The sequence below is a fragment of the Hyla sarda genome, chromosome 1 (genome assembly GCF_029499605.1).
Source record: "Hyla sarda isolate aHylSar1 chromosome 1, aHylSar1.hap1, whole genome shotgun sequence".
NCBI classification, from domain to species: domain Eukaryota; kingdom Metazoa; phylum Chordata; class Amphibia; order Anura; family Hylidae; genus Hyla; species Hyla sarda.
Genome location: NC_079189.1, coordinates 95597385 through 95618933, shown reverse-complemented (window position 1 = coordinate 95618933; position 21549 = coordinate 95597385). Strand labels below are relative to the sequence as shown.

Sequence of the window (21549 nt, the reverse complement as noted above, 5' to 3'; positions counted from 1 at the left end):
TTAGGTTTTATGCATTTTACTATAACACATTATTAATTTACGGTGTCTTTTTAGAATCAGGACAATGTCTCAGACAATCACATGAATAAGGAGAGTCTAAAGGATGCCTTGGATAGGTTTGATGACAGCAGGACGCCATCTCCGTCATCCAAGAGTTCCATCAAGTCCTCTTCTCACACAGCAGTTTCTGATCCATCATGTGAGTATGAGAAGCCATTGACTCTGTAATAACATGACAGCTTATGGATACTAGATTTATAGGTATATATAGAGATATTTTTTTCCCGATATTTGAAGTCTGAAAGGAAATTTCCCTCCTGGTTATGGGGCAATCGACATTAGCCACATAGGTTATTTTTTTTGCTTTTCTCAGTATCAACACAATAGGGATATAGCTTGAACTTGATGGACTCGTCTTTTTTTTTTCAAACCTTGTGAACCATGTACGTTCATGTATATCAGACCTAATTGTTCTCTAAATTGTGTAATTGTTGTTGTATTGTTTCCTGTATTCTGATTTTAGCTACACCTACCAAGATTCCAACAGACACCAGTACACCTCCACGACAAGCTCTGTCAGGCTTTGACAAGAGGCGTTCATCCATCAGCAGCCAGGTGAGAAGGCATCTCCAATAAGTTATATAATAACCAAACATTATGTAATCCTCTGCTGTATTCAGGTGTATTATATTGTGTAATTAACCAGGCGAAATAATTTACCATGTTTAATTTTTTCTTTTAGTCAATAAGCTCACAGTCTCTTAACCAGTCACTGTCACAGCCAGTACAGAAGCAACCATCTCCTGCCATTCACTTACAGACCGGGATAAGTCAGGTGAGCAAGGATGTTCCTGAAGGGTTCTTTTAATTCCCATACACAGGCCTCATTAAATGTTGACTTTTGGATGTATACTATCAGATTTTGTATTTCCATATTAAGGGAACCTTCCAGCTGTATTTGCTGCTAAGTACTGCAGACTGGTTGGATAGCTGTTAGGATATAAAAGCAATCTGTGCCTTTCGTGGAGCTTATTTGGTTGCCAAACTTATAAAGTCACCTTTTTTTCCCCTCAGCCAAGTTTCAAGGAGGCAGAGCTTAGCTAGTAAAGGGGCACATCCTCCTTTCTTGCCTACCCCCCCCCCCCTCCAGCCACTCCTAGATCGATGTACTGAGCTCTAAACCCCTATTAATGAGGGGCTAATAGGTGAGAGTAAATAAGGGGGGGGGTGCCTGGCTGTGGCACTTAAACAGCTTGGGCCACACCTCCTTAACACTTGTCTCAGAAATAAGAAGGCGATTTTATAAGTGGCAACTGCTTTCAGCTACCGTTTGCTTTTATAGCCCAGCAGCTATCCATATTGCTTTTTATGTATAGTTTTGATGTTGTCACTTGCTTGCATTCAGATGTTAACTTTTCAGTTTCAACCCTGAAATGTCATGTTTTTTTGTATATATTAGAAGGTGCCATTTTCTTAATGATTTTCAGCCCATATTTCAGTTTACGGCACAGTTTGGAGCCATGAAGCACCTGAAGGATCAGTTGGAGCAAAGAACACGCATCATAGAGGAGAATATTCACCGGCAGCAAGAGGAATTACGGAAGATTCAGGAGCAGCTGCAGATGGTCCACGGTCAGGGTTTCCAGGTATTCACCTCTGGCCTACTACACAATTTTCTTTATCCCATTTAATTGTGCTCTGTAAGTTAAAGCATATTAAAGAAGTTTCCTGTATAAGAAATACATGGCAGCTTTCTTATTTAACCCTTTAACGACCACGGAAGTATATTTACGTCCGTGGCAGGCTCCCGTAATGTGAAGCGTGATCAGCTTTGTATCTGCTGGGTTCCGGTTGCTATCAGCAACCAGGACCCACGCTAATACCAGACATCGCAGATCGGGCTGATGTCCGGTATTAACCCTTTAGACACCACGATCAAAGTTGATCGTGGTGTCTAAAATGGGAGAAATCAATGCCGGTTAGCTCAGCATGGCATAGCATTGAACAGTGTATGCAATGAAAGGATTGCATGTGATAGTCTCCTATGGGGGGGAAAAAAAGAGTCAAAATAGTTTAAAAAAAAAAATAAAGTGAATAAATGTGATTTAACCCCTTCCTAAATAAAAGTTTGAATCACCCCCTTTTCCCGTAAAAAAATATGTAAATAAACGTGTGGTATCGCCGCGTGAGTAAATGTCAGAGCTATAAAAATATAATGTTAATTAAACAGCGCGGTCAATAACGTACACGTAAAAAAAATTCCAAAGTCCAAAATTGCATATTTATGGTCACTTTGTATACCCTAAAAAATTTTTTATAAAAAGTGATCAAAAAGTCCGATCAAAATAATCATGGTATTGATAAAAACTTTAGATCACGGCACAAAAATGGGCCCTATATGTGGAAAAATTAAAAAGTTATAGAGGTCAGAAGATGACAATTTTAATCAGAATAATTTTGGTGCATGTAGTTATAATTTTTTTATTTTTTTTTTAAGTGCAGTAGTAAAATAAAGAAAAACCTATATAAATTGGGTATCATTGTAACCATATGGACCTACAGAATAAAGATATGCTGTCCATGCGTAGAATCAGAAGCCCTCAAAAGTTAAACATTTTTTTTTTTTTTTTTTTTTATTTTGCCCCACAAATTTTTATTTTCTGGGTTCGCCGTAAATTTTGTGGAGAATGATTGATTGATGTAATTACAAAGTTTAATTGGTGGCGCAAAAAGTAATCCCTTATATGGGTCTGTAGGTGCAAAATTGAAAGCTATGATTTTTAGAAGGTGATGAGGAAAAAAAACTAAAGTGCAAAAATGGAAAAACCTGTGGTCCTTAGGGGTTAAATAGTGCCGCACCTATCATGGGATCATGCTGGTAGAATGCAGCCATGTTTATCTGATCCTCTTTATTTATAATACTTATCATAATATGACTATCGCATCTCCACCCAAACAACACCTTTTATGGTGACTGAGTCGCCATGGGGCCAGATTTCCTATTCAGCAAACCTAATCGGTACCCAAATACTTTCTGTTCATACCATCATTTGAACCTAAAATTTTTGTTTAGAATTGGCAGAATGAGAGATGTGTTTGTTAAAGGAAAATGCATGTGTGTAAAGAATTGTGCAGAGAGTGACCGAGAAAAGCAGGCAACCTCTTCCCGTGCAGAACAAGTTTTGATACTTTGACCTATTCCTGCGTTTCTCTTGTAATGAAGGGTTTATATAATCTGCTGAATCAGGTTATTCTTGTTACTTTGTTCATATTGCTTGTTATATACCGATTTTGTTTTGTAGATGTTTCTGCAGCAATCTACTCCTGGCATAAACTTTGGACCGGTGCAGGTTTCATCAGGAAACAGCTCAAACATGCAGCAACTACCCCAGCTGACCATGCAAGGCCAAGTGGTGCAGACTAACCAGCTGCAGGGGGGTATGAACCCCAGCCACATGGGAGCTCCGCACATGCTCCAGCAGCAGCCTCTTCAAAACACTAGTCAGGTACTATGTGTAGTCACTAAGGTTACTTGATAAATAGTCTAATATGTTGTGGTCTGGGCTCTTAAAACCTTTACTATGTACATGTTAAATTGTAGATTTAGTAGTGACATGGACGCATATTTGTAGTCCAGAATCAGTCTTGTTTCACTAACCCAGTGGTCTCAAACTGTGGCCCTCCAGATGCTGCAAAACTTCAACTCCCAGCATGCCCGGACAGCCGTTGGCTGTCTGGGCATGCTGGGATTTGAAGTTTTGCAGCATCTGGAGGGCCACAGTTTGAGACCACTGCTCTAAACAGACCTTCTCCTATTTTAGGGCCAGCAAAACCTACAGGGTGGACATTCTCAGCAGACAACTATGTCCAACCAGGCACCATTGTACAACACTATGGTAATCTCTCAACCATCCTCTGCTAATATGGTGCAGATGCCATCCAACATGCAGCAGAGTAACCAAGGAGCTGCTGTTACCACATTTCCCCAAGACAGACAAATCAGGTAAGTAATCATAAAAAAAATGAATAAACCAAAGCTGTCTCAAATGTATTAACTCTCTGAAGAGTGGAGCACTTGAAATACGTATGGAAGAGCCTTAGATTAGAAGTGGTGTATTGTGCAGTTTTGGACTATAGACCTTCAATTACTGCCAATACAGTGAGACTTCTCCAAAAGGCCACCTCTTTCATAAGACCGCCCTTCTCCTGATTCAATTTCATGTGATGGGTTTTCGGTCCGCCGTACATTATGCATTGTGGCCATTTTCTTTGATGAGACCGCCCCCATGCAATTCTAGGTGGTCTTTTTAAAAAGAGGTTTTACTGTATATATTTAATATGTATGTTACAGGTTTTCACAAGCGCAACAGATAGTAACCAAACTTGTGACTACACCAGTGGCTTGTGGAGCGGTCATGGTTCCAAGCACAATGTTTATGGGGCCGGTAGTAACTGCATACCCAACATTTGCAACACAGCAGCAACAACCACAGACCATTTCCATTACCCAGCAACAGCAGAGCCAGCAAGAGCAATCGCAGCAGCTACCTTCTGTGCAACAACAGCAAGCTCAGGCACAGCTAGGCCAGCAGCCGCAACAGTTCTTACAGGTAATGCCATCTTTTAGAAGACCATGGCCACACTGGAAATATACGGCTCTGTTTACATCTGTGTTGAAAGTATTGTTCAGATTACATAGATTACATCACATTTGATGGAGCAAAAATAATGTAACATGTACTTTTTTTTTTTTTTTTCTGGCAAAATTTCCTGACAGACCTGACAGACTCCATTTTAAATGGGCACTCTCATTAAAACAAATTTTTGCTATTGCACTCCTTATGGTAAATAAAAAATATTTCTAATATATTTTGTTTAAAAAAAATGAAGTTTTCTATGTTTTATTTGTGCTTAAAAAAGCTCAAGAGCACATTTTCCCCCATCTCATACACAAACTTTGGACCGAAGTCCAAACACAGGAAGTGCAGCCTGGAGTGCTGGGGGGGGGGTGTTAACCAACAGCAAATGGCAGTTAAGTGTTAGAGGAGCTATGATTGGATGAGGCTGGACACACACCCCTCAGCACTCCAGGCTGCACTTCCTGTGTTTGGACTTCAGTCCAAAGTCTGTGTATGAGATGGGGGAAAATGTGCTCTTGAGCTTTTTTAAGCACAAATAAAACATCGAAAACTTCTTCTTTTTTTTTTACAAAGTATACTAGAAATATTTTTTATTTACTATAAGGAGTGCAATGGCAAAAATGTTTTTAATGAGTTACCCTTTAAGCCAGTGGGGTCTTTCAGGAGCTGCTGGTGACAGTCATTTGATCCATCACAGCTTCAAATCCATTCTTCTGTTTCGAATGAAATTCCAAAGCAGATATGATCAGAGCCTTAGTGTGACTGTGATAATAAGGACAGTTGTATTTGGAGGGTGGGGTTTTACAAGCTAAATGTACCTGTTGTCATCAAAAACTTTTTATATAATGTAGATAATACCAATATATGTATATTTGTAATATACATTGGTTAAAAAATGTATATATTTTTGGGTGAAAAAAATGTTGTCCCTGCAGCTATTGTCTGTATGTCTCTATGAGGAGACCAAATACAGGAAGTAAGTTTGGGACAAGTTGGACTCCTACTGTGCAGACTCCTGGCTTGTCAATCATCCTTAAGTGTCAGTAGCTTGTCATAGAGCCTCAGTGTACAGAGCCCTGCTTGTCCACCCTCACTTCCTGTATTTGGACTCCTCACTGAGACACACAGGCAATAGCTGTAGGGACAAAAAATATACATATTTGTTAGCCAATGTATATTACAAATATGCATATAATAGGATTATCTACATTATATAAAAAGTTTTTGTTGACGACAGGTACACTTTAATGTGGAACTGAGCATTTCAGTGGGTTGATTTTTCTGTAGCCATATTTTGTCTGCTGTTTTTCAGGCCTCCAGGCTAGTTCATGGGAACCAGTCTGCACAGCTCATCCTCTCATCTTTTCCTGTACAACAAGGCACCTTTGCTCCATCTCACCAGCAGCAGTTAACACGGCATAGGACTGACAGCATGAGCGATCCTTCTAAAGTCCAGCAGTTGTAGAAATGACTTTTTGGTGGCCATTTTACAGGGAATGGTGATGGAAGGCTCAAAGAACAATATTGAGATGATCACTACTAAAGTAACACAATGAATGTTGGTACGCGTTGGAGTTCATTCACTGGGAGCTGATGCTTATCTGAGATGTTGTGCAGCTCTGCTGTGATTCACATATGACATGTGATCAGTGTGGGGGAATTATTTTTTTTAATATTCTTTGGTCCTAGAGATGCTTGCAAACTTCCACTTCTCTGCAGTAACACAACAGCGTGTTCTGTGATTGTTTTGGTTTTTCCCACATACTTTTATCATACATTTTTATATATGCCAGTTTGTAGTTTTACTAAATACTACTTATGTACACACTTGTGGAACCCTCTGTGTTTATCTCTTACATGGACTTATTCAGGTATGCCCCTTTGACTGGTGTTGTATTTAGGGTAAATTCCCATGTGATGAAAATGTTGTCTGTTTTTGTTGCAGATTTGCCCCCAAAAAATCAAAAGCACAATGCAGTAGCAGATAAGAGACCAATGAGAGAGTGATTTTATTTTGTGGTAAAAACAAATATTTTGTCTAACCCTTGACAAGGTCTATTCTTTCCCTGTCTCATCTCTGTCCCTCCTTGATTGACAGTCAGGCGGAAGTCGAGCCCAGTTTCCAAATCTTGCACCTGTGCACAATTTGTATGCACAGCACAGGAACAAGATTTGGAAACAGGACTCTGCTTCCAGCTGATGATCAGTCAAGCATGGATGGGAGGAGAAAAAGAGCAAGGAGGCTTTCCCACCCTCAGCGCTTTGGAATGCCGATTTGATTTTTGGCACAAGATAATAAAAAGCATTTTTCTACACTATGGAAGCACGGACAGATATGTGAAAGGCACAATGTGTCTCCTTTTCCTAACCACTATATAACAGTGTCAGCAGTTTGGAACATGAACTGCAGCTGTCTGCTTTCCTGGATATTTAAGCTCGAGTTCAGGCTTCTTCGATGATCATTTTTTCAGAATCACCTTACTGGTTATTTAACATTAATTTATATACTGCTCAAAAAAACTAAGGGAACACTTAAACAACACAATGTAACTCCAGGTAAATCACACTTCTATGAAATCACACTGTCCACTCAGGAAGCAACACTGATTGACCATCACTTTCACATGCTGTTGTGCAAATGGAACAGACAACAGGTGGAAATTATAGGCAATTAGCAAGACACCCCCAATAAAGGAGTGGTTCTACAGGTGGTGATCACAGACCACTTCTCAGTTCCTATGCTTCCTGGCTAGTGTTTTGGTCACTTTTGAATGCTGGCGGTGCTCAGGTGGCTCAGGTAGTGCAGCTCATCCAGAATGGCACATCAATGCGAGCTGTGGCAAGAAGTTTGCGGTGTCTGTCAGCGTAGTGTCCAGAGCATGAAGGCGCTACCAGGAGACAGGCCAGTACATCAGGAGACATGGTGGAGGCAGTAGGAGGTCAACAACCCGGCAGCAGGACCGCTACCTCTGCCTTTATGCAAGGAGGAGCACTGCCAGTGCCCTGCAAAATGACATGTCTCCACTCAGACGGTCAGAAACAGACTCCATGACGGTAGTATGAAGGCCGACATCCACAGGTGAGAGTTGTGCTTACAGCCCAACACCATGCAGGGCATTTGGCATTTGCCAGAGAACACCAAGATTGGCAAATTCACCACTAGCGCCCTGTGCTCTTCACAGATGAAAGCCGGTTCACACTGAGCACATGTGACAGACGTGACAGAGTCTGGAGACACCGTGGAGAACGTTCTGCTGCCTGCAACATCCTCCACCATGAACGGTTTGGTGGTGGGTCAGTAATAGTGTGGAGTGGCATTTCTTTGGTGGGCCGTACAGCCCTCCATGTGCTTGCCAGAGGTTGCCTGACTGCCATTAGGTACCAAGATGAGATCCTCAGACCCCTTGTGAGACCATATGCTGGTGCGGTTGGCCCTGGGTTCCTCCTAATGCAAGACAATGCTAGACCTCATGTGGCTGGAGTGTGTTAGCAGTTCCTGCAAGAGGAAGGCTTTGATGCTCTGGACTAGCCCGCCCGTTCCCCAGACCTGATTCCGATTGAGCACATCTGGGACATGATGTCTCGCTCCATCCACCAACGCCACATTGCACCACAGACTGTCCAGGAGTTGGCAGATGCTTTAGTCCTGGTCTGGGAGGACATTCCTCAGGAGACCATCTGCCACCTCATCAGGAGCATGCCCAGGCATTGTAGGCAGGTCATACGGGCACATGGAGGCCACACACACTACTGAGCCTGATTTTGACTTGTTATAAGGACATTACATCAAAGTTGGATCAGCCTGTAGTGTGGTTTTCCACTTTGATTTTGAGTGTGACTCCATATCCAGACCTCCATGGGTTGATAAATTTGATTTCCATTGATAATTTTTGTGTGATTTTGTTGTCAGCACATTCAACTATGTAAAGACGAAAGTATTTCATACGATTAGTTCATTCATTCAGATCTAGGATGTGTTATCTTAGTGTTCCCTTTATTTTTTTGAGCAGTGTATTTGGTGTGGCATAGTGCGGTGATGTCATCTGAGCATTTCACAAAGTGTGAGTGGCTGAGGTAGATACATAGTGGTGAATAAAAACACTGATGGAACCTTTGCAGTACAGCAAGGAAGCAGACCACCAGAGGTCAAAGTATTGCTGGGCATTGAAGCTCATGTGTAAGTGACCTTCTTGCTTCCTTTCTATAATTTGTCTCGCCAGTAACAGGTTAGTGTTATTCTTTAAATAAGCACTGTCCTTAAAATATTTTTTTTTTACATATGATACAGCAGGTAAAATAGATAAGATTTGTAATTTACTCCCTTTAAAAAAATAAAAATGTATTTTTATGTCCTTTTCATGGCCTTATAAATCTGGCCACTAGGGGGTCTCCCTTCTGGTCCAGACTGCATTTTATCTGCTCAAAAGCATAGACTTTGCTCTCCTGCTGGATTGGCAGGACACCAAACTCAGGAAGTGCTGTCTGGCCATAGGCAGTGAATAGCACTCGCTCTCTGCCTGTGTGTGAAACGAGCGAGTGCGATTCACGGTCTATGGCAAGACAGCACTTCCATTACCTGCTCTATCATATGCAAAAAATAATAATTTTAATGACTGTGCCCATTTAAGGAGGTTCGGGAGTTGCATCATTTTAGTCACGTCTACATCAGTGAAGGGAGCCATGGACTAGGGCACTGTTTCCCAACCTTAGTGCCTCCAGTTGTCGCAAAACTAAGACTCCCAGCATGGCCTTTGGCTGTCCGGGCATTTGGGTAGTTGTAGTTTTGGGAGAGCCGAAGGCACCCTTGTTGGGAAACACTAGACTAGTACATTAAGAGAAGGAAGGGAGGGTGAGACCAGCTTTATGGGGAACATCTTCTGAACTTGTGAGTTTTGCAGTTTCACAAGAAGAAAGGTCATGAAAATACAGTAACGTGTTACAAAAATCAGCCATACTGCAACCTAAACATTTCTAGGTACGTACATACTTATCTAAATATATTCTGTGACACAATTACACATGCTTTTATGTAAATGCTGCACCATGGCCATCGTGTGCTAAAGCCCTACCCTATAAAGTTGTATTTTCGGCTATGTGATTTTGTGTTAGGTCTTAGGCTGGGTTTACATCAGCGCTCGGAGCTCCTTTGGCTGCTTCCATTATAATGACGGGACATAAGCAGTGAAAAAAAACCTGCATGTCATTTTTTTTCTTCCCCGCTAAAATCATGTAAAATAATGTGTATCTAATGGAACCCTGACTGACACCATTCATAGTGAAAATGACCTGTCAGTTTCCATTGATGCCCGCTGTCGCAACCTCTGTCGAGCCCTGTTATCAGCTGTGTGAACATAGCCTTAAAACCTTCCACCTCAAAACCTTGTGGTCTCAATTGCAAGAATCTCTAGAACCAAAGATTGCGGCGATGACAGATCAGTCGGCATGTTGCCACGTTTGATAACCTAAGAAAAGTGTAATCAATTTTATTACCGTAATAATTTTTTTTTTTTTACCACATAACACTATTTTGAGGATGTTTTGAAGATTCCTGGTTGTATAGAAGGTGTAAAATATTCTGTAAATATTTACATATATATATGGATAATATAAAAATAACAATTTTATATGCTGCATGGCTGTAGGTTTTTTTTTTTTTTTCTGATCCTGAATTTTGCCATTCCACCCCTTGTTTTTTTTGTATACTTTTGGTTATGACTTCATGTATTATAATTTTGCCGTGTGGTACTATGTCATCATATGATGCAATGTTGTTTGTTTAGTATGCTTGTGCATTGTATTTTCGTTTTTTTTTTCAGTTTTTTGTTTTTTCTTCTTTTTAAGGGTAATTTATGAAAATATCAACTTTTACAACCAACCCTGTTTTTACTATTGCTCATACTACTATCCCTAAGACTCATATGGTTTATCTGTTAATATGTTGAAATTTGCACTTTTTGTTTCCTGATGGTGTAAAAACTTACCTCTCAGAAGCTATTTTTTATGTATCGGGAGAGATATTTTAATCAGAGAATTTTAAGAAACTACATATTGAAAGTTCCGTTCTAGGAGTGATTTGCACAAAAAAAAAAAAAAAAACTATACAGTCATGGCCGTAAATGTTGGCACCCCTGACATTTTTCAAGAAAATTAAGCATTTCTCACAGAAAAGGATTGCAGTAACACATTTTTCTATACACATGTTTATTCCCTTTGTGTGTATTGAAACTAAACCAAAAAAGGGAGGAAAAAAAGCTAATTGGACATAATGTCACACCAAACTCCAAAAATGTGCTGGACAAAATTATTGGCACCCTTAACTTAATATTTGGTTGCACACCCTTTGGAAAAAAGAACTGAAATCAGTCGCTTCCTATAACCATCAATAAGCTTCTTACACCTCTCAGCTGGAATGTTGGACCACTCTTTCTTTGCAAACTGCTCCAGGTCTCTCTTCCCAGCAACAATTTTAAGATCTCTCCACAGGTTTTCAATGGGATTTAGATCTGGACTCATTGCTGGCCACTTCGGAACTCTCCAGCGCTTTGCTGCCATCTATTTCTGGGTGTTTTTTGACGTATGTTTGGGGTCATTGTCCTGCTGGAAGACCCAAGATCTCTGACGCAAACCCAGCTTTCTGACACTGGGCTGTACAGTGCGACCCAAAATCCATTGGTAATCCTCAGATTTCACAATGCCTTACACACATTCACAGCACCCAGTGCCAGGCAGCAAAACAACCCCAAACATCATTGAACCTCCACCATATTTCACTGTGTTCCTTTCTTTATAGGCCTCATTCCGTTTTCAGTAAACAGTAGAATGATGTGCTTTACCAAAATGCTCTATCTTGGTCTCATCTGTCCAGAAGGATTTTGGCTTACTCAAGCTCATTTTGGCAAAATGTAGTCATGCTTTTTTATGTCTCTGTGTCAGCATTGGGGTCCTCCTGGGTCTCCTGCCATAGCGTTTTTCATTTCATTTAAATGTTGACGGATAGTTCGCACTGAGCCTGCAGGACAACTTGAATAGCTTTGGAACTTGTTTGGGGCTGCTTATCCACCATCCGGATTATCCTGCGTAGACACCTTTCATCAATTTTTCTCTTCCGTCCACACCCAGGAAGATTAGCTACAGTGCCATGGGTTGCAAACTTCTTGATAATGTTGCCCACTGTGGACAAAGGCAAATCTAGATCTCTGGAGGTTCTCAGAGAGTCCTCAGACAGTTCTCTTCTCCTCTTTCTGTTGTCCATGCTTAGTGTGGCACACAATGCAAAGACTAAGTGAACTTCTCTCCTTTTTATCTGCTCTCATTCAGGGCTGTGGAGTCGGTAGATAAATGTTCCGACGCCGCAGTTTTTTGTACTTCCGACTCCCCGACTCCTTTGTATTAATATGCAAATGTATTTTATACATTTCTTGAAGGAAAGAAAGGCAACATACATGTCATCACCACAGGACTACTGGCTGGGAAGCCAACAGTCTACTGTATTGAACAGTTTGTGTGCTGATCTGCTGCTGAAGATAGGGCAGTGGGAGGATCCAGGAAGGGGCATTTATTATAAAATATGATTTCCCTAGTAGAATCCCATAGTCATGTTTAAAGGGGTACTCCGCCCCTAGACATCTTATACCCTATACAAAGGATCGGGGATAAGATGTCAGATCGCCTGGGTCCCACTGCTGGTGACCCCCGGGATTGCCGCGCTATCATTACTGCACAGAGCGAGTTCGCTGTGTGCGTAATGAAGGGCGATACAGGGGCCGGAGCATCGTTACATCATGGCCCGCCCCCTTAATACAAGTCTATGGCAGGGGCGTGATGACCGCCACGCCCCCTCCCATAGACTTGTATTGAGGGGGCGGAGCCATGACTTAACGATGCTCCGGCCCCTGTATCGCCCGTCATTACGCACAGAGCTAACTCTGTGCAGTAATGATAGCGTGGTGCCGCAGCAGCGATCCCGGGGGTCTCCAGCAGCGGGACCCTGGCGATCTGACATCTTATCCCCTATCCTTTGGATAGGGGATAAGATGTCTAGGGGCGGAGTACCCCTTTAAGCAAACAATCAAGTTTACAAGTTTTTATAGCCTTTTTCCAATGGTTTACAGCTTCTGTCTTGAACTATTGACCCTCCATTCCCTTCACTTACACAAGTGTCTCTAGTCCTGCAAAAAACATATTTCCTTAATCCCTTATCAGTGAGAGGCTAGGTTACCCATGGGTTCCCTGTAACAGCAGAACACAACACTATGGAAAGTATAAGTATTGCCGCTCCTAATTGTGCGTTGTGTGCCATATAGTGAAGCACATGAAAAGCTTCTTCACGGTCACTTAATGTGTTTGTTGTGCGGTTACGTGAGGCACTGCATGCATTGGTCTTTATTCTTACAGTAGAGAAGTTATTAAAGGGGTATTCCAGGAAAAAACTTTTTTTTTTTATATATATATATATATCAACTGGCTAAAGAAAGTTAAACAGATTTGTAAATTACTTCTATTAAAAAATCTTAATCCTTTCAGTACTTATGAGCTTCTGAAGTTAAGGTTATTCTTTTCTGTCTAAGTGCTCTCTGATGACACGTGTCTCGGGAACCGCCCAGTTTAGAAGAGGTTTGCTATGGGGATTTACTTCTAAACTGGGCGATTCCCGAGACATGTGTCATCAGAGAGCACTTAGACAGAAAAGAACAACCTTAATCCTTTCAGTACTTATGAGCTTCTGAAGATAAGATTTTTTTAATAGAAGTAATTTACAAATCTGTTTCACTTTCTGGAGCCAGTTGATATATAAAGTTTTTTTCCTGGATAACCCCTTTAATTATAACTTTTTTTGTGAATTGGGACATTTAAACTTGCTTTTTTTTATTTTTATTCTAGCTAATCTAAATTTAGTAGGAGTCGGAGTCGGTGCATTGTTTGCCGACTCCAAGTACCCAAAATTTCCTCTGACTCCACAGCCCTGCTCTCAGGTGTGAAGTTTATATTGCCCCCACCTGTTACTTGCCCCAGGTGAGTTTAAAGGAGCATCACATGCTTGAAACAATCTTATTATTCCACAATTTTGAAAGGGTGCCAATAATTTAGTCCAGACCATTTTGGGAGCTTGGTGTGACATTAATGACAATTTGCTTTTTTGTTTTCTCCCTTTTTTGGTTTAGTTCCAATACACACAAAGGGAATAAACATGTGTGTAGCAAAACATGTTACTGCAATCCTTTTCTGTGAGAAATACTTCATTTTCTAGAAAAAATTTAGGGGTGCCAACATTTACGGCCATGACTGTATATCTATACATGTACAATATATTTTTGGCAGCCCTGTACTATTATTACTGTCTATTGAGGGCTATAATCCAAACTATCAGCTGAGATTCTTCTATACCAGTAGTCTCCAAACCGTGAACCTCCAGCTGTTGCAAAACTACAACTCCCAGCATGCCCGGACAGCCTACGGCTGTCCGGGCATGCTGGAAGTTGTAGTTTTGCAACAGCTGGAGGCCCACGGTTTGGAGACCACTGTTCTCCACAGTGCCTTGTTGTACTTATTATATTCAGGGTATAGCACAAAAGAGGAAGGAGCACTTTCTGCATCTACCTTCAATTCCGTTCTAAGCTGAAACATATGTGTTGTGTAATCCAAACAGTTGCGTGTATAAAGTGTATACGTTTTTTAGCCTGGGTCTACAACATGTGATACTCGGAAATTACAGTCTTACCCCATACTATATTGCCTGCTTATGCCACACTTCCATAGGAAAACATTGATTCATGATTCGTTAATATCTGCTTCAGCATTGTGGAAATAAGAAGCAACACAATAGGAAATTTACCACTCGTTTTAATAAGTCAGCTCATGTTCAACACGTACAGGGAATACATGTTATCCTATGTACAATCACATGACTGTAGGCCCAGTCCTAAAGAGATTTCGTACACACACATGAAACCGATCATGTAACATTTTATGTCATGCAGAAAGCTGGAAAAGTTGCCCCCTTACATGCTACGTGTATATAGTGATTGATTGTATGTTGTGTATATATAGTGATCGAGTTCTGCTGAATTTCAAAGTAAATATTGCATTGGTTGCAACAGTGAAAAGAGACAAAAACTGACTACTTGTATTTTCTGTAGAAACAATGCCGCTCCTATATATTGATTGGAGTTCAGCTCAATTTCTCTTGGACATCAGGACCACCCCTGACTTAGGGTAGGTTCACACTACGTCAGTGCTTCCAGTAGTCAGATCTAGAGATGAGCGAACTTACAGTAAATTCGATTCGTCACAAACTTCTCGGCTCGGCAGTTGATGACTTATCCTGCGTAAATTAGTTCAGCCTTCAGGTGCTCCGGTGGGCTGGAAAAGGTGGATACAGTCCTAGGAAAGAGTCTCCCTGGACTGTATCCACCTTTTCCAGCCCATCGGAGCACCTGAAAGCTGAACTAATTTATGCAGGAAAAGTCATCTACTGCCGAGCCGAGAAGTTCGTGACGAATCGAATTTACTGTAAGTTCGCTCATCTCTAGTCAGATCCATCACCATCCTGTTTTTGGTATACTGTTAAAGGGGTGCTCCAAAGGATAGGGGGATAAGATGATAGATCGAGGGGGTCCCACCGCTGGGGACACCCGCGATCTCCTGGCCGGCAGAAGCTGCGTCCGGAACACGGAAGCTTGCAGCTTCTGCGTTCGTGGTGTCAAGCCGCCTTCATTCATGTCTATGGGAGGGGGCGTCGCGGCTAGTACATAGCCATCACGCCTTCTCCCATAGACAAGAGTGGAAGGGGCGTGGCGGCGTGCATCGCCAGTCATCGGGCACAGAGCGAGCGAACATCTTATCCCCTATCCTTTAGATAGGGGATAAGAAGATATTTCCAGTGGAGTACCCCTTTAACAGGAGCAGCAGACCCCATTTATTTCTATGGCCGAATGGAGTCACTTGGCATAAGCACTATTTTCACCTGATTAAAAAAAAACTGCTGCCCGCTGCGCTTTTGAAATAGTGAATTTGTCCTGAACTTAGTCACTAGGTGACTCTGTACGGCCATAGAAAGCAATAGGGGCCGCTGCTCCCATTTACAGTATTTTCAAAGGGATGCTGATGGATGCCATTAACGGGAGCAGTTATGTAGCGTGAACAAAACCTTACTTAAATGGAACCATCCATCAATATGACATGTATTCTGTTTGGAAATTTCACTGCAGCAGAGTCCTATTGATTTTGATGGGATTCTGCTGCACTGTGCACACGGTGGAATTTCCGGGGAAATCCCGATTCAGGTATCTGCAGAAAGAATAGATAGGTCTATGCTTTCTGTGGATCCTTCTCAGAAATGCATTGCCATTTGAGACCATGAATGTGCGGAATGTCTGCCCGTATTTTGGGTATAGATAAAGATCTATCAATAAAGGCAGGTGGGGCAGTGAAATTCTGCCTGGGAACCACCACTAGGACTCATGGTTTGGTCAACAAGAATGAAAATATGGAAATCCTATAGTGTGGGGTGTCTAATCCGCATGGGACGGCTATCTATCAGATCAGTGTTTCCCAACCAGGGTGTCTCCAGTTGTTGCAAAACTACAACTCCCAGCAACAGCTGGAGGCACCCTGGTTGAGAAACTATTTAATTGCTATTTCATTTATCTTTTAGATCACTGCTACTTTGTCCTTCGAGCTAGGAAAACACTATGGGGTGGGAGGGGATTTGTGATTTGCGTGATAATTTGCTAGGTACTACTTTTCATTTGCACGATTTTTCAGGTGGGGTTTCTGTGTTGAACTTAAAATAGTTGCACATGCAGCAGAATAAATTGTGAGGATTTTTTTAAAGTATGTACAACGGGGAAAAATACGCGCATCAATGAACTACCCACATTCTATGCCATTTTAAATGTTGTACATCTTGGCAAAACAATAGTTTTTCTAATATACTAATTTAAAAAAGTTCCACATTTTATTAAGGAAAAACTGCCTTTGAAAATCCCACCATTAGGGGTCCCCATACCTCCTAGGACACTGATGAGTCCCACAGCAGCATGAGGGTGTCCAAGGGTCATGGGCACGAGATGGCTGATTGACAAGACTGCAGGAGAAACACAGCCTGCAGCAACTCTGCTGTGACACAGGGTTCTACCAAACGTGCCTCCAGCTGTTGCAAAACTACAACTCCACGCATACCTGAACAGTCAAAGGATGTCTGGGCATCCTGGGAGTTGTAGTTTTGCTAAAGCTGTAGGCACACAACTGAAGGCAACACTGCAGCAAAAAAGAGTTATCCAAACACTGTACCTCCAACTATTCCAAAACTAGATGTCCCAGCATTACAGGACTGGCAAAGGATGATACACATGAATGACAAAGGGAAAATATATAAAAACTATGCATAAAAACCCCCCACTGTACTTTTAGCACTAAACCTTTGCACTAATTTCGGAAGATGTAAGTTATGCACCCACCATATTGTCTTTTAATACAGGCAATCTTCAATAATCATTGTGTGTGTGTACAGCATAAAATCAGAGAGGAAAGGGTTACAAAGCAGGGCTGCCAGGCTCGCTCCCAGGAGCAGTGAATCAGCAGAGTGAGGGAGGGGGAGGAGTTAGTGCTGTGCAGACAGCAGTTTAAGCTTAGTGTCTGAAAGAGGTGGACGGGTCTGGTTTGCTCCAGACCAGGTCTTCTGTTTTTTGTTTTCCTAGTATAGGGACGTGTTAGTTTTTTATTCCTTTTTCTTTTCTGTTTTCAGGTGGGGATTCAGGGACTGCAGTTCCCCGTTTCCCCATTGCGAGTAAGGGGGGCACAGACATTGCGTATATGCGCTTTTAACCCCCCCCCCCCCCCCCGATAACAGCCAGCGCCTTGGTGGTACCTCACGGGTCCGGGTCCCCCAATTTCCCTGCTCGCCTCACTCGCGCTATAGCAGCCAGGCGTGATGCAGGGACCATGAGCTGGCTGAAGACTTCACTGAAGACTCCATTTGGTAAGTTCTTCTGACTGAGGTAAGTACTTTCCCCCCCCTTTTTCTCCATAGGTACGGAGCTCGCAACCTCTGGAGACCCCCTGTTTTTGGCCCACCTTCAGTTTATGGGGCTGGTTTATACAGGGGCTGCATTTTTTATTGGGGGAGCAGTGGCACCTAAGGGGGCATATGTGTAGGACATGTGTTTTGGGGCACTTTACGTGTGTGTGTTTTTCTTTCTACTACCCCAGCATCTTATATGCGGCTGTCAGCCGGATTAAATCAGCGTTGGGTGCTCAGAGGCGCATTACCTGTGTGCATGAAACCGCCGGCAGTCGCCTCTGAGCACCCAACACTGATTTTGTCTGCTGGAGGTCCCGAGAGAGGAGCCGCGTGACTCTTACTATTGCTGTCTTGATCTCCTGTTATTTATTTCTGATTGTTCTCAATGTTTGATGTCCTAGCACCACTGTTAGACAAGTATTGCCCAAGTACCTGCATTTTGTATCCTTTATCCAGAAGCAAAAACCACCGGTTGTCTATTTGATGGCAGTGCCGCTCTGATATCTATTGTTTGTTCATATTCGGAAACTACCCTGCCTGTTTAATCTACGAGGAATCTTCATATTGTGCTTTAGGAGGGGTGGGGGAAATAGAGTATGTGTATTATCTTTTATAGTACTCAAATAGAGAAAAAGCAAGATCGCACTCACCCAGTGGAAATTTAAAAGGGTAACTTTATTAGGGTAACTTCTTAAAACATTCCAGAGTTCGGGTAGAGAGACGCGGTTAGCGTCCGCTGACTGACCAGCTGAGGTGAGGCAACGCTCCTTTCGCGGTTCAGCCCACTTTCTCAAGCCTACTCCACATCCCGCCTGTGCTTCCTTTTACCTGGCGCAGCTGGTGACGTCAGTCAGAAGAAACAGGTAAGGAAAAAGGGAGGGAGGGGGCAGGATGGAGAAAAGGGGGGGGGGGGAGGAGAGAGAAGGAGGGAGTGACATATAGACATGCTATGAATGTATAAACCATTGTGAAGAATATGCAATAATCATAGAACAAGGAAGGCATTTAGTTCATTTCTTTAAGTTGCCGAGTGCATTCATACATGCAATCCATGTTGCTTCGCATCTTCAGAGAGCATTAACTCTATCATGTCCGCTGATAATTTGTTCCAGGCCAATGAATTTTAAGGCATTGCTATTCCCTTTTGTGTACAGTTCTCATATGTTCTATCATTCTACTTGCTCCTATTCCTGTGACGATAGATCGTAGAGGTACACGAATCTTATGATTGATCCAATGTACAGGGTGGGCCATTTCTATGGATACACCTTAATAAAATGGGAATGGTTGGTGATATTAACTGTCTGTGGCACATTAGTGTATGTGAGGGGGGAAACCTTTCAAGATGGGTGGTGACATGGCAGCCATTTTGAATCCAACTTTAGTTTTTTCAATAGGAAGAGGATCATGTAACACATCAAACTTATTGGGAATTTCACAAGAAAAACACCGACGTGTCACATGACCCTCTTCCTATTTAAAAAACTAAAGTTGGATTCAAAATGAAAAATCTTATAGACTGCAATGCATTTCCTTAAGGACACTGCAGAAAGAATAAACATGTCTGTTCTTTCTGTGGGCACCTGAATCTGAATTTCGTGCCAGAAACATCTAGCGTTGAAATTCTGCCATGTGAACCGTGCAGCAGAATCCCATTGAAATTAGTGGAACACTACTGCAGCTGAATGTCCATGGAATTCTGCACAAATTCCATAGTAAACATGGCCTAAGAATGTGTGTACCAATTAGAAGGGGTAGGTGTCATCTATAGGGAAAAAGTGTTATCATCGGTGATCCCTTCACACCCCCCCCCCCCCCCTTCCCCCTTCCTTTCGAGGCTCCTAGTAGCAACCACTATAGCCTGTACTCATGTATATTTTCATATACCTCCCTTAATGATATATAATCAGTTTGTAATGCCTTTTTCTTTCAGGGAAAAAAATAACATGCGGTCATGATGCAGGACCAAAGATGTGTTATGGGAACTTCACTTAATGTTAAGCCAGTGTTTCCCCACCAGGGTGCCTCTAGTTCTTGCAGAACTACAACTTCCAGCATTTCTGGACAGCCTTTGGCTGTCCAGACATGCTGGGAGTTGTAGTTTTGGAACAGTTGAAAATCGGTGATGAGCTTAAGCAAATGCGTCCAAACTGTTCAATTCACGTTAGTTGTCTTCAGATACTGTGTATGTTGTGGTGTTTTCCTAGGATATGAAATGTTTTTATATATAAAGTGTTCCTTTTCCCTCACCTTGGCTTTTGATCACTCTTGCAGTTTTTTCAGGGCTCTGCTCAGGTTGATGGCCTTATCTCATTGGCACTGTTAACTTGCCCATGCAATGAGTACTGTAGACTACTTTAGAGTCTGATCGTGGGGGTCAGACCACTGGGACCCGGCCATGTCACAGCTAATGCTTGAGTCATCAACCTCACTAGGAGGTTGACAGAAACGCCCCTTCCGTTCAGCTCCATGGGAGAGACACGAACGCTGCATTGCCTCTCCTCTAGATATATATGGAGGGGCGTGTTGGCCGTGGCATCATGCTTTGTTATAAATAAAATTCCAGCAATTGTAGCCACTGCCATGGGCTGGACAGGACATAAATTGAATACAATTGAAATAAAGAGAACACAGGGGAAGACTTATCAAAACCTGTCCATAGGAAAAGTTGCTGAGGTGCCCATAGCAACCAATCAGATCTCTTCTTTCATTTTTGAAAAGGCCTCTGAAAAGTGAAAGAAGTGATCTGATTGGTTTTTCAGGACAGGTTTTGGTAAATCTCCCCCATAGTGTATGTGCAGCACACGTCCATTAGTGGAGGTTACCTGCACACTTTGTAGGAGACTTGCTTGTGCTGTGAGGCCTTTGTTATTTTGGGAGCAGAGCAGCCAATATGTTATATTCTGATAGAGAGCTCATTTCTGATCTTTTTGGGCCTGGGAAGTACAGCTGCCTCTACCCAGTGTCTCCCAATTGCTTTACCATTGATTATAAACCTTAGGTTGGCTGTCACACTGAACACACCATGTTGGGCATACCCTCTATAGAAGTGACAGACAAATGTATCACAAAATATTTTAATAATTTACAGCAGTTAAACATTATTTTTCATCAATCCACATTTCATTCTTGTGTTAGTGGACAGACTCTTCAGTTGTTTACTTCACTGACCACTTAAAGGGGTTATCCAGCTATTAAACAGAACAGAGCCAGACTTATCTCAGCAGTGACGGCCTGCTCGGCCAATTACCAGCCACAATGGTGTCGCACCTAAGTCAGTGATTGGCTGACGCTGCCAAACTGAGTATGTCTCAGCAGGAGCGGACTGGAGGCCTCATTGGGGAGAGTCAGGCCCTGTCCTGTGGATAGGTATACGTTTTTAGTAGCTGGATAACCCTTGAAAAAGAGTACTCCAGTGAAACCTTTTTTGTTAAACAGATTTGTAAATGACTTTACTATTGGAAAATATTTACCCTTCCAGTACTTTTTAGCAGCTGTATGCTGCAGAGGAAATTATTTTTTTTGTCTTGTCTACAGTAATAAAAAAAAAAAAACTTTTCCACTGGAGTACCCCTTTAAGCACTGATCAAGGTAAGTTATAGCTGAACACATGGCATCTTCTTTAAGTGAAAGCAAAACATGTCTGGCACCAGTGAATGAAAAACATTTTGCTGCCTCTTATTATATTAAAAAAAAAGTTTGTACATGAGTGGAGTGCTACACTTCATACTGGAAGACCACATTCCTGATATGTGAAGCCAAACTGGCTGCAGCCGATGACAAAGAGTGTCCAGGAGCTTTACGCTACAAGCTGAGCCTCTTACTGGGCCTTTCAGCTTTATGGTCTTACAGCAGAAGAAACTGGCATTTCTTACACATTAACAGTAT

General features: G+C 42.1%; 1 protein-coding gene across 5 annotated transcripts in view; it reads left to right on the top strand.

Moving 5' to 3' along the window:
- The window catches only part of CLOCK (clock circadian regulator), a 130837-nt gene extending 120063 nt beyond the window's left edge, over positions 1–10774 (top strand). For 3 of the 5 annotated variants that reach the window (XM_056558235.1, XM_056558243.1, XM_056558253.1), the window contains exons 15-22: positions 55–199; positions 524–615; positions 743–835; positions 1488–1646; positions 3303–3506; positions 3822–4003; positions 4352–4610; positions 5953–10774. In XM_056558235.1, coding sequence (XP_056414210.1) covers positions 55–199; positions 524–615; positions 743–835; positions 1488–1646; positions 3303–3506; positions 3822–4003; positions 4352–4610; positions 5953–6105 — 1287 coding nt within the window. In that variant the 3' untranslated portion in view covers positions 6106–10774. The remainder of the gene's footprint in view (positions 1–54; positions 200–523; positions 616–742; positions 836–1487; positions 1647–3302; positions 3507–3821; positions 4004–4351; positions 4611–5952) is intronic. The other 2 variants (XM_056558259.1, XM_056558264.1) reach the window with 2 other exon arrangements.
- The last annotated feature ends 10775 nt before the right edge of the window (positions 10775–21549 follow it).